Below are 13,419 nucleotides of genomic sequence, written 5' to 3' on the forward strand. Positions count from 1 at the left end.
GTCAGAACGGAAGCAGGATCTCCATGAGGTGCTTCAAACTGAGGCAGCGATGTCCAAAGTGCTTCAGGGTGCTTTTTGGGAGGGGGAAAAACCCCTGTCAAATATTAAAGTTATCCAGCACAAAAAACCCTCTAGCATTATGCATCACTTTAAAGTACTGTTGTACACCACCCCACTCTCAGAGAGGCCAGGAGTTCCGGGCACTTACTCAGAGTTCGGTTTTCTTGGAACGAGGGGCAGCTGAGACTCTGGTGTCTTTAGGATAGATGGTTTATTTACACATAGATGCAGCCTGAGCCTACAGTGGGTGGGGTCGGGGTGGGACTGGGGAGGCACACAGCATTAACACTCCAAAGTGTCTTGCTTCTCCCATAGCCACAGCTTTGGATTCCACCAGAAATCAGGCATGGCTCTGTCTCTCCCTGGCTTCTGCTTGCTTCTAGCTTCTAACTGAAATCAATAGGACAAGTTAGTAATGAGGGAAGTTCAAACTAAATCTGGTTCCAAGCAATTATTCTTAAATCAGTTTTCTCCAAACTAATGATACCAAAGGCACACTCCTTTTCTGAATTAAAATGGGGCACATGCTTTATTTTGGCACCCAAAACATACTTTCAGAATGTAAATGGGTAACCGAGGGAACAACCTCAACTCTCTCCCTTTTGTCTTTCTAACTACTAGGCAGTTGAGGGAGTGGGGTGCTCATTTGCTCCTCTGGCACAGAGCGACTTCCTTTGTTACCTTAACAACCCATACTTAGGATGTTACCTAAGTAGTGGCTGGCCTGGCCATTCCAGCAATTGGAACCTTGTTGGACCCAGGAATTAGAAAAGATTCAAGCATACAGCCTTTGCACTTCAGATGGGCAGAGGGGAGGGGCAAGGCAAGGCAACTTAAGTCAGCAGGTGTAATTTTTGGAAAATGTTCTATCAGAGGCGCTGCAAAGGTTGAAGCAGAGAGGGAGAGGAAGAGAAAAAAATTATGTTGACTCTTGTTTATAAAAGCATGTACATATGCACCTCAATGGTGCATGGATATTATTAAATCGTTTTCTGTTAGTAAACACAAACAATTATTTTGAGCTCTTGCAATGTTGTGCCATTTCTGGAGTTGGCGTGATTGGACCATTCAATCACTCCTGGTGGAGAGACCCTGCAGAATTGCCTGCCCATGGAGGAGGGGTGTCCATTGAGCACCTGAATGAGTTACTGCCGTGGGTTTATCTCCTTCAAATCAAGAACTACCCCCACCACAGTAGCCCACTGAGAAGCATGAGGTTGTTCCCTCGGTTACCCATTTACATTCTGAAAGTATGTTTTGGGTGCCAAAATAAAGCATGTGCCCCATTTTAATTCAGAAAAAAAGAGTGTGCCTTTGGTATCATTAGTTTGGAGAAAACTGATTTAAGAATAATTGCTTGGAACCAGACTTCGTTTTAACTTCCTTCATTACTAACTTGTCCTATTGATTTCAGTGGACCCAAGTGCAAGTAATTTAGTTTGGTAGGTCTAGGCAAGTCATTTTTAATGCAAGTCTACATCCACACCATAAATTCAAAGCACGTTGCTTCTTTGAAAGAGTGCTGGGTATTTTATCCCTGTGAGGGACAAACTACAGTTCCCAGAATTGTTTTCAGGAAACCACATGCTTTAAATATGCTTTAAACATATTTTTCTGCCCTGAAATGCTTCTCATTATTTCTTGAGCTCCACAGGTCTCTTAAGGGCTTCCATGGCTTTTGACGTTTTGGGCACAGATTTTAACATGCTGATCAGTGAACTGGCCTTGTATTCTTTTACACAGACACCACAGCAGTATGAAGAGGAGTATGATCAAAGGCGAGGGAATGTTGAGCCAAGTAAGTTCCATGGCTTTGCTTATGATGGAATTTGGGTAATTGCCAAAACACTTCAGCAAGCAATGAAGATTCTCAATGCCACCAACAGAAACCAAAAAATTGAGGACTTTAACTACACCAACAAAGAACTTGGAAAAATTTTCCTAGATGCAATGAATCAGACCAGCTTCTTCGGTGTAACGGTAAGCCTGCCTTCATTATTTTAAACTGAAGTCTGGTAGCAGTCTCTTCCCTGGGCACTATATCAGCTGCCGGTTATTAGAAATAGAAGCGTCTGTTGTGAAAAGTACTTCAGAAAAGAATATTTTGAGTGCTGAATCAAAGTTTAGTTGCTTTGTGGGTGTTTATTCCAGCAAGGCCTTCAGGGAAAATCTGCCCTCAGTCAAGATAATCAGGGTATTAGGGAGTATCTGGGTATGGATTTTCTCCTAGGCTTTTGTAAAAAGTTAGGGAATAGATGGGTAGTGGGTTTTAACCCCACGTTGGGCAGGGGGTTGGATTAGATGACTCCCGTGGACCTTTCCAACTCTACAATTCTGTGAGTCTGTGATCAGAGCTAGAGGGTTGTGATTAGTCTTACTGCAGTTTGAAAAGGTGCATATATAATTAGGGAATCGTTTTCTCCAGCTGCAACTCAGGTGATTGCTTTTTCCAAACTAATTGGCAGTAACCATGTATTAGACTAAGAGCCATTCTGCACTATGTATTTGAGGTGTACATCTAAGTTTATATAAATGCACTTTTAAAAAAACACATAAACAAAATGTAATCAACGTTCGTCAGGGAGTCTGCTGAGAGTATACCAACAGGTGATAAAACTGGACTTGGTTGTCTCTTAATTCCTCTCACCACCTGAGAGGAAGAAGACATCAGTGGTTTTCTTCTTCCTTATGCTTAGACATCATATCTCTTCTGAGGGGAACTTCAGTCCACACACTGTCTGTTAGCATTTCAGCACCTTGTGCTTTTGAAGACAGTCTCTGGGACCATCTATGAGGGAATGCCATTGCTAGTTCCTACTTCTGTCTTTATGGTTTGGCTGTGGGGTTTGTTTCATTCATTGTTTTAATATATGCTGGATCATCAAATTTGTAAGGCCCCTCAGAGATCATCTTTCATTTAGAAGGCAGAATAAACACATGCTCAATAATAATCTATGTACCCTATTTTTTGCTCTATAAGACTCACTTTTTCCCTCCTAAAAAGTAAGGGGAAATGTGTGTGCGTCTTATGGAGCAAATGCAGGCTGCACAGCTATCCCATAAGCCAGAACAGCAAGACTGCACAGCGATCCCTCTTGCTGTTCTGGCTTCTGAGATTCAGAATATATTTTTTCTGGTTTTCCTCCTCCAAAAACTAGGTGCGTCTTGTGGTCTGGTGCGTCTTATAGAGCGAAAAATATGGTAAATTAATGACGGGGGAGCAGTTGAATGTGGTCTCCTTGTGTGGAGATGACCCTCATCCCAGCCATAATGTGCAGACCCATATGTGCTAGGGATCTCTGCCCCCTTCCTGGCAGCCACCAGCTGCAAAGTGGTGATATGCAGCGCAACTGCTGCAGTTCATATCATAAGGATTTCTGCGCAGCTCATAGTTAGACTGGAATTCACTAGCGCTAGTTGTCACAATGGCTGCCAACTTAGACAGCTCTGAAAGGGGATTGTACAAACTCATGGAGAATAAGGCTTTCTGTGGATGCTGTTCATTATGGATACACATGACCTCTGGTATCCCCCCTTTAAATACCAGTTGCTGGGGATCACTAATACTGTTGCACCCATGCCCTGCTTTTAAGCTTCCAAGAAACATCTGATTGGCCACTGTGAATGTATAATGCTAGACTACATGAGCCTTTGGTCTGATCCATAAGAGCTCTTTTTGTATTACTACATGGGAACAAGGATCACTTGTATGTTTTTTATTTATCAATTTATTGATTTCTATTTATGAACCATTTCCAATAAACTGTCTCAGAAGCCATTTAACACTAAAAGCAGTTACAGCAGTTACATATATGGAATATTATATATGAATTAGGAAAAGATAAAAGACCCCTGGATGGTTAAGTCCGGTCAAATTCGACTGCTCATCTCTGCTTTCAGGCTGAGGGAGCTGGCATTTGTCCACAGACAGCTTTTATGGGTCATGCCAGCATGACTAAACCGCTTCTGGTGGATGGAAACGCCATTTACTTTGCCGCCGCAGTGGTACCTGTTTATCTACTTGCGCTGGTATGCCTTTGAATTGCCAGGTTGGCAGGAGCTGGGACAGAGCAACGGGAGCTCACCCCATTGCATGTATTCGAACTGCTGACCTTTTGATTGGCAAGCCCAAGAGGCTTAGACCATAGCGCTACATGAGTCCTATATGTATGAATATCATATATAAGAACAGTTCCAAATCTAGTGCAGATGTAGGCTGGGATGAAAGCCTTCACTTAAAATTCCTTTCGAAAAAGTTGTTAATTGTGCCTTTAGAAGTGCTACCATATCTCACTGGGGCTAGGACCCTTGGTACCAGCAGAAATATTTATGGATTGGATCTAGGTGACTTCCATCTAATGTCTGAAAATACCCAGAGACCTGTGATGTCCTGAACTTCTCAGTATGTTAGAAGCCTCTGGGCATGCTCAGACAGGCTTAGCCACTCTTGAAATTAGAGCGCAGCAGCACTGAATTATTTTCCCTGGCAAAACTTTTCAGTGTTTTTACTTATCCACAGTTGCTTTTGCAACAACTGCCAGCTTGAGCAATTAAGGAAGTAGGAAATCTGCTTTCATGCTTTTAACAGGTGCTTAGGTATATCCCTTAATCAATCTAGGCTGTTGGACTTCATGGTAGAATTTCTCTACATTTCTACACTCGTGTCAACTGCAAAACAGAAAAAAGAGGCATTGGGCAAAAAAATCGGTCTCTCTGGTGATCTTTTGGAAAGCCAACCAAAAGAAAAATTAAATAGTGAGCAACCTTTACGATCGCTAATGAGCTTGACAAGCAGAAGGGATGTAAATATTTTATGGGCTTCCCAGTTCGGTTCCTTGTAAAGGTCGGTCAGGAAGTGCATCCGTTTTAAAGCATGCAAGAAGCCTTTTAAATAGCCACATTGATGTACACAATTCCCCAGGGAAATTTTTTTTCTGGCTTGGCTTTTTGTCTGAGAGAAAACAACAAGGTATCTATAGACCACGCCTTTGCTTAAGGACCAGTATTGTCATACAGCAGCCATGCTCTGGGAGAAATGTCACATGCTTGAAATCCCTGAGGAAATTCATAAGAAGAAGTTCAGAATAATCGCCATGCTTCCCCCCTCTCCTGTTCCAACTAGGATAAGAGGGTCTCTGCTGTGCTGGGAAAGATCTAGGAAGAACTACCGTATTTTTCGCTCTATAAGACGCACCAGACCACAAGACGCACCTAGTTTTTGGAGGAGGAAAACCAGAAAAAAATATTCTGAATCTCAGAAGCCAGAACAGCAAGAGGGATCGCTGCACAGCGAAAACTGTGATCCCTCTTGCTGTTCTGGCTTCTGGGATAGCTGCGCAGCCTGCATTCGCTCCTTAAGATGCACACACATTTCCCCTTACTTTTTAGGAGGGAAAAAGTGAGTCTTATAGAGCAAAAAATACGGTAACTAGGAGGAGAGGGCAGCCAGCAGCAGGATGCAGCACAAAACCAGTCTTTCTCAAATTTAGGTCTCTGGCTGTTGCGGCATTCGTTCTCCACTGATCTCTGACCATTGGTCCTGCTAGCTAGGGATGATGGGAGCTGTAGTCCAACAACAGCAGGGGACCCAAGTCTGAGAAACACTTCCAGAAGACAGAGAGCTCAGATACTGCAAAACCTGGGGAAACTCTTGAGGAAGTTGACCCTACCAAATATGAAGTGCAATAGAGAGCTACTCACACATTATATCAAATGGGTGGTCACATTTAACATACAGGATGTTATTTTTTTTTAGGGAGCAAGTGGGGAGCCAGATCAGGATCACAGGAAAGCAAATTAATCCTCTCGCCCCATGCCATGGATCGAATTAAAATTGCATCCTCACTAGCTGTTGTTTACTGCATGGAGGAGGTGGCCATTGGCACTAAAAGCAGCCTCTCTCTCGTAAATAGCAGCTTTGGTGGGATGCATAGGCACCAGCTCCTGGGGAATGATGCACTCTGGGGGCTCCCCAATTTTTTTTAGGGCCCTGGGCCCCCTTAAGGGCTGCACGTACAACAGGATATCACGCAATGTCAGGATATCACACGATGTTGCATTGGGCCACCTCAATGATCTGGAGAAGCTGGCGTCTCTGGCAGGGTGCATGGTCTGATACTCTTTGGTACGAGTGATGAGAAGAATCACATTTCCCTCTCTAGCTTGGAATGGAAAAGGGGCAGAGATCATCCCTCCAGTTTCTGTGCTGTGCTGAGAAGCACGGCTCAATTACACAAGGGATCCCTGTGCCTGGGGCCAGAGCCTTGTAACAATTCATTATTTATTTCAAGAATTTGTATAATGCTTAATCACAGCAGTGCAAAAGAGCCCCAATACAATAAGACTAAGACCAAGTTAAAACTGTGGCACTGACTGGCACCTAGCAAGCGCCAATACAAATTTCATGGAGACCAGGGTTGGCTGTTTTGGCATGGGGCAACAAAGTGATTCTGAGAGTCTGATGTTGTTGTTGTTTACTCGTGTCCGACTCTTCGTGACCCCATGGACCAGAGCACACCAGGCATTTCTGTCTTCCACTGCCTCCTGCAGTTTGGTCAGACTCATGCTGGTAGCTTCGAGAACACTATCCAACCATCTCGTCCTCTGTCGTCCCCTTCTCCTTGTGCTCTCCATCTTTCCCAGCATCAGAGTCTTTTCCAGGGAGTCTTCTCTTCTCATGAGGTGGCCAAAGTATTGGAGTCTCAGCTTCAAGATCTGTCCTTCCAGTGAGCACTCAGGGCTGATTTCCTTAAGAATGGAGAGGTTTGATCTTCTTGCAGTCCATGGGACTCCCAAGAGTCTCCTCCAGCACCATAATTCAAAAGCATCAATTCTTCGGCGATCAGCCTTCTTTATGGTCCAGCTCTCACTTCCATACATCACTACTGGGAAAACCATAGCTTTTACTATATGGACCTTTGTTGGCAAGGTGATGTCTCTACTTATTAAGATCTGATGACCAGGTGCCAAAACATGCCTTCAAAGTGTATTTTGCCATTCTGAGCTAATTCCTCTTCAACAAGCCTATGGGAAGTTTATTTCTCTTGAGTCTGATAAGTGAGGGGTCCTGGGCTGATGATCCGGGCTAGTGGTCAGTATCACTGAGGTCAGCGGACTGAGGCTCAACACCATCTTCCTGTCAAAGTTGTCAATGACCAAAAATAAAACCTGGAGCCAGTGGCCAGTGCCGGCAAAGTAATTGATTCAGGGGCAGCTGCAGAGGAAAGGCTTGTGATTTAAAACGCCCATCACTGCTATCATGTCAATGCATTTCTGCTGAAGCCAAATGGCTTCTTCCCTTCCGCAAAGACTGTTAGCAATCTCATGTGCAGAGCAGCAGATTAATTCTTCTTCAGCGCGCTCAAATAAAGGACATCATTTAAAATAAGAGCATCTGGCAAGTTTGCAGATTTTTTTTTTGCAGTCTGTTTATGATGAGACCTTTTCTAACCCTAGAGTAATTTCATGATCTGTCCCTCAGCAGAGCAGCAATCCTTGCAGCTAAGTCATTTGCTAACCAAACATTTATCTGCACTTGGATGCTCAAGAACTGCCTGAGGTACAAGAGCTATTAGTATATTCTGAAATGCTTTATAAATTCTGTGTGCCTTATATGTGTGCTTTTGTTAATGAATGGAAAGCTAGTAGCCTGTAGGAAAGATTTTTTTGTCGCAACCATAAAGGAATTCTAATCGCCGATTGCATTATAATACATTAACATAGCCTCTGAGAATCTTAGGCTATGTTTAAGCCAGTGGAAGGTTTTCTCTCTGGCACATATGGCATTAAAGTGGTTGGATAAGATACGGGGCTGTTGACATACCACATTCCTAACGTATATACCTAAAAATGTGAATGTGACAAGTGATTTGCAAACTCGTATTGGTCCAATTATTAAAGCCCTGGGATTGGCTACAACTCCCTGTTGAGTCTACATTCAGCAGTAAACCAGGGTCTGTTGCTGTGTAATTTATGAAACAGCCTGAGAGTTCTTGTTTCCCAACACTTCCTAGTGTCATAATAAATGGTGTCTGGTACATACATTATGGGTCTGCCTTAACTGCCAAGAAACAGCTGCAGAAAAATGTGGGCATGCAAGTTTCATTTAAATGAGTGTGCCCTTTTTTTTGTTTTTGCCGAAAGCTGGATGCTAGGATATTTGCATACTAAACTGGGCCTTTACTCTTAGGTTATTTGGTGATGTGCATAGCACTGACTTCCTGCCTTCATAATCTGGTAGATGTTTTCTGGTGCTGCAGATTATTCTTATCCCATGAATTAGGCACTCACATCTATATATTTTAGCATATAGCATATTGTGTAGCATTCCAAGTTTGTCGTGTACATTACCTATAGAATCCTTATGCCAACCCTGTAAGACAGGTCATTATTATTTATCTCTATATTGCTGGTTGAGGCTGAGACAACAGTGTCTTTCTTAAAACCATCCAATAAGGATGTGGCTATGACAGGACTTGGAGACTCATCTTCTACCTTAGCCCAGGCACCCCCAGACTTGGCCCTCCAGCTGTTTTGGGACTACAATTCCCATCATCCCTGACCACTGGTCCTATTAGCTAGGGATGATGGGAGTTGTAGTCCCAAAACATCTGGAGGGCCGGGTTTGGGGGTGCCTGCTTTAGCCACTACACTACAGCAATTTTGGTTTCTTTTGTAGGAGTGTAATATGGCTAGGGGACCTTTGTATAAATGCACAATAACACAGCCATCCTATGTTCATTTACTGAGTGGCAGTGGTTTATTTGTGGGGAAAGGATGCCGGTACTCTGGGCAGATGCCCTGCGTGCAAAATTTCCTTGGGGCCAGGAAAAACAATTACATACAAAACAATTACTGTATTTTTCGCTCTATAAGACGCACCAGACCACAAGACGCACCTAGTTTTTGGAGTAGGAAAAAAAGAAAAAAAATATTCTGAATCTCAGAAGCCAGAACAGCAAAAGGGATTGCTGCGCAGTGAAAGCAGCAATCCCTCTTGCTGTTCTGGCTTCTGGGATAGCTGTGCAGCCTGCATTCGCTCCATAAGACGCATACACATTTCCCCTTACTTTTTAGGAGAGAAAAAGTGAGTCTTATAGAGCAAAAACTACGGTACGTGTTTTAATGGAACTTCATTAAGATCTTGGTATATAGTTGTTACCTGATGCGTGATAATTAAATGACTTGCTGAAACACCATACCTCTTTCTGTACTCTCAGTACCTTGACTGTGCCTGTCTTTTTTCACCACAGGGTCATACCATCCAAGAGAGCCTGGTTTTGGAAAGGAGGCAGCAAGGCTCCAGGATCCTGTCAGAGCCTCACACCTCCTTCCCCAAGCCCAGGAAGCATTTGCCCAGCTTAAGAAAGGAGGTGTGATGCTCTGAGAAGATCCAAGAGCCCTCCTGCCTCCCCCCCCCCCCCAAAAAAAAAGGTGGCAGTACTGCTTACAGCTAGGGGAAAAAGCACTGCTAAGCAGAAGTATAATTGTTTTCAGGGCATTTTACTTCCACTTACATATGGTTAAAAGGTAAAGGGACCCCTGACTATTTGGTCCAGTTGTGACCAACTCTTTATTGGCCGAGGGAGCCGGCGTACAGCTTCCGGGTCATGTGGCCAGCATGACTAAGCCGCTTCTGGCGAACCAGAGCAGCGCACGGAAACGCCGTTTACCTTCCTGCCAGAGCGGTACCTATTTATCTACTTGCACTTTGACGTGCTTTCAAACTGCTAGGTTGGCAGGAGCCGGGACCGAGCAACGGGAGCTCACCCCATCGTGGGGATTTGAACCGCCGATCTTCTGATCGGCAAGTCCTAGGCTCTGTGGTTTAACCCACAGCGCCACCCGTGTCCCTTTACATATGGTTACAACTATGTAAATAATGCTAGACCATTATTCCAGTTAACCTCAAATTTCCCCAGTTCTTATATGTCTTCAGAACCAGGGCTACATTAGAGGGCACTTTGGGCTATGCTGCCCTGGTGCGGCCCTCCATGCATATGTCACAGGAAGTGGCAGGGTAGGTGGGAAGTTGCCGTGGGGATGGATGGCGGCATATGGACAGGTATTCCAAAACGAAGTATTGGGAGAGGCAGCAACTGTCTGCCACCACCGTGCTTTGGCAAGTTGTAAAACTCTCTACACCTGTTCTTGGGCTTCTACACTGAAGCTTCCTCCAGAATGAGCATTGTACATTTACTGTTGCTGCAGAGAATTGAAACGACAAAACACAGTGTTGTCCTTGTTTGTCACTCTGTCTTATTTGTCCAGGGTGATCATTCATGGTGATTTTTTCAGACTGAAAATGCAGTATCGGCTTGTCCACTTACTGAGGCTTCTCCCTAAAGTGGTGCTTGAATTAGTAATTTCCTCTTTGCCCCTTCCTTTGTAAGCAGCTCCTGCTTCTTAGCTACTGAGGCTGCATACACTGCATAAATTTAAAGCACATTTTAAGTGTCCGCCCCTCAACCAAAGGATCCAGAGAACCATAGGGTGTTGTGTGTGTGTGTGTGTGTGTGTGTGTGTGTGTGTGTGTGTGTGTTACGGTTGCTGGGATTTGCAGCTTTCCAAGGGGTAAACTTACAGTTCTTGAGATTATTTGAGAGAGGGAATGTGCTTTAAATGTATGTGTGTACACAGCCTTGGTTTCTTCCTATTCACTGTCATTTACATGGTATTCCTGAATCAGCTCCAGTAGGTTTCTATGGCTTGGGGTGGGGTAGTCTGAACAATCACCCACACTCTCCCCCCCGCCTCCTTCGTGGTAGTAATCCATGAAGAAATCATAAAAAAATGAAACAAAATAATTAATTGGTAGTAGTTCCTTCTGCAAAGAGGAAAGCAGTAATTAAAACTCCCCTACCAAAGAAAACAGGAGCCCGCTCTAATTAAAATGTTGATTCATGAACGCCACTGTCACAAGAACGAACAGGAAGAAACTAATTAGGGTCAGTAGCTGAAAAACAGAAGCTGCTTTCGAAGAAAGGAGCATCAGAGGAAACTATATATTAAAGTTGGGAGTGATAAGTGGGGTCTTTGTGGATTACAAAGCATATATCGCAAGCCAATCGTAGCCCCATGGTGTTGATGACCAGGTGGGTGTTGAAATGGTGCGCAGTCACCCCATTGGTGGAGGGGTGGGGGTTGGTCTTCAAAGAGACAGAGGCCCTTCTCCACCAAATCTGGTGCTAAACTGCTGTCAGTACTTCCCTTGCTGATGGTAAGCTGTGGAAAGCTATGAATTGTGGGCATCTGGGGGTTGGGCCCCCCGATGCCAGTGGCTTTGGACCAAGAGTCCCATGGCCTGATTCTTTTATATATATATAATTTTTATTAAATTTTGTGTTTTGCAGTTTAAAATACTCATTTTACATCCTTAAAATATCAACGACTTCCCTTCTTCTCTTTCATTTTACATGACTGCATATTTTACAAAAACTATACCATTCAGTATTCCATTATTGCATCCATCAAAACTTATTCACACTGTTGAATTTATCTTAATGCTGCCAACATTTTTAGCTGTACAGTGGTACCTCGGGTTACATACGCTTCAGGTTACAGACTCCGCTAACCTAGAAATACTACCTGGGGTTAAGAACTTTGCTTCAGGATGAGAACAGAAATCGTGCTCCGGCAGCGTGGCGGCAGCAGGAGGCCCCATTAGCTAAAGTGGTGCTTCAGGTTAAGAACAGTTTCAGGTTGAGAACAGACCTCCAGAACGAATTATGTTCTTAACCCAAGGTACCACTGTACACAATTATTTCCCATATATTCAATAAACGTTGTCCAGTCTTCTTTAAACGTATGTTCTTCTTGTTCTCTTATTCTGTATGTTAAGTCTGCAAGTTGTGCATATTCTGTCAACTTAAGTTGCCAATCTTCTTTGGTTGGGAACTCACTCATTTTCCACTTTTGGGTCAGCAAAACACGGGCTGCAGTAGTAGCATACATAAATCACCTTTTTTGACTCCTGGGGATTTCAGTCTGAATTATCTTCAACAGAAAGGACTCTGTTTTTTTGAGGGAAAGTACTTTCAAACATTTTTTTCCAATTCATTATGGATCATTTCCCAATACTCTTTTACCCTTTTACAAGTCCACCACATATGAAAGACCATTCCCTCCACCTCTTTGCATCTCCAGCACTTACCGTATTTTTCGCTCTATAAGACGCACCAGACCATAAGACGCACCTAGTTTTTGGAGGAGGAAAACAAGAAAAAAATATTCTGAATCCCAGAAGCCAGAACAGCAAGAGGGATCACTGTTTTCGCTGCACAGCGATCCCTCTTGCTGTTCTGGCTTCTGGGATAGCCGCGCGAAGCCTCCTCAGGGCAGCAGGATGAAGGCTCCCCCTGCCCTGAAGAGGCTTTGCGCAGCTAAGCCAGAAGCTAGAACAGCGAGAGGGAGCACTGCGCAGCGATCCCTCTTGCTGTTCTGGCTTCTGGGATAGCTATGCAGCCTGCATTCACTCCATAAGATGCACACACATTCCCCCTTACTTTTTAGAAGGGGAAAAGTGCATCTTATAAAGTGAAAAATACGGTATCTGATTCAATCTTAAGCATCTTAGCAAGCCTACTTGGAGTTAAATACCATCCGTGAATCATTTTCAGGTGGCCTGGTTCTTGGATTCCTTAGCTAAGTGGTGTGGTTTAAACTGGGTGGAAGGGAACCTGTCCCAGACTTCTGTACTGGTTGTCACAACCCAGGAGAGCTCTTGATGCAGCAGCTGCTCAACCACTCCATGCCTCCTTGGCATCCCATAACAATTGCTCCTCTCAGATGTTGTCTGTGAGGATGGGTACCACCAGATTTTAGTGGGAAGTACATTTTCAAAAAAATGCAGCATAGAACCGCCATTTTATTACCACCCAACTGATTCCAGACAAGCAAAGTGCTAAATAGTTCTAGTGTGAAATCCTCCTTCATGTGTGAAGTGGAAACTGGGCCACCGGTATATTATAATATGGCCGCAGTCCCAAGTTCTTCGTTCGTGCCTACTTCTGCCCAGGGGCACCTTTTGCTGGGGATTTCTGCAGCAAGGGGAGTTTATTGTGAAAGCGCTCTTTTTCAATGTAAAAATGATAGCAACTGACAGCTTTTCACTAAAATAAAATCAAATGTTTGGATGCCTGCTTCAAAATGGGCCCAGATGCAATCTTCTGCACCTTTTCTAACACTGATACTTAAACCTCCTAACTTTGTGCCAGAGAACAATAAATGATATGCTTTGTGGTGATTATTGTAAATATTGGTAGATTTTTTTTTATTAACCTCCTCCCCCTCTCCAATATTTAAAATTGGTTTTGAAAGCATTTAAAATTAATCTTTTTCTAAACTGTGAATGTGCAAAAT

General features: G+C 43.7%; 1 protein-coding gene across 2 annotated transcripts in view; it reads left to right on the forward strand.

The window, feature by feature from the left end:
* Nucleotides 1-13,419, forward strand: part of GABBR2 (gamma-aminobutyric acid type B receptor subunit 2) — a 292,240-nt gene that overhangs the window by 107,962 nt on the left and 170,859 nt on the right. For both annotated transcript variants that reach the window (XR_013394045.1, XM_077933377.1), the window contains exon 7: nucleotides 1,804-2,040. Coding sequence is in view for 1 of the 2 variants with exons in the window: in XM_077933377.1 (XP_077789503.1) it covers nucleotides 1,804-2,040 (237 nt within the window). In the remaining variant the exon portion in view is untranslated. The remainder of the gene's footprint in view (nucleotides 1-1,803; nucleotides 2,041-13,419) is intronic.

Source organism: Podarcis muralis, chromosome 8 (genome assembly GCF_964188315.1).
Source record: "Podarcis muralis chromosome 8, rPodMur119.hap1.1, whole genome shotgun sequence".
NCBI lineage: Eukaryota > Metazoa > Chordata > Lepidosauria > Squamata > Lacertidae > Podarcis > Podarcis muralis.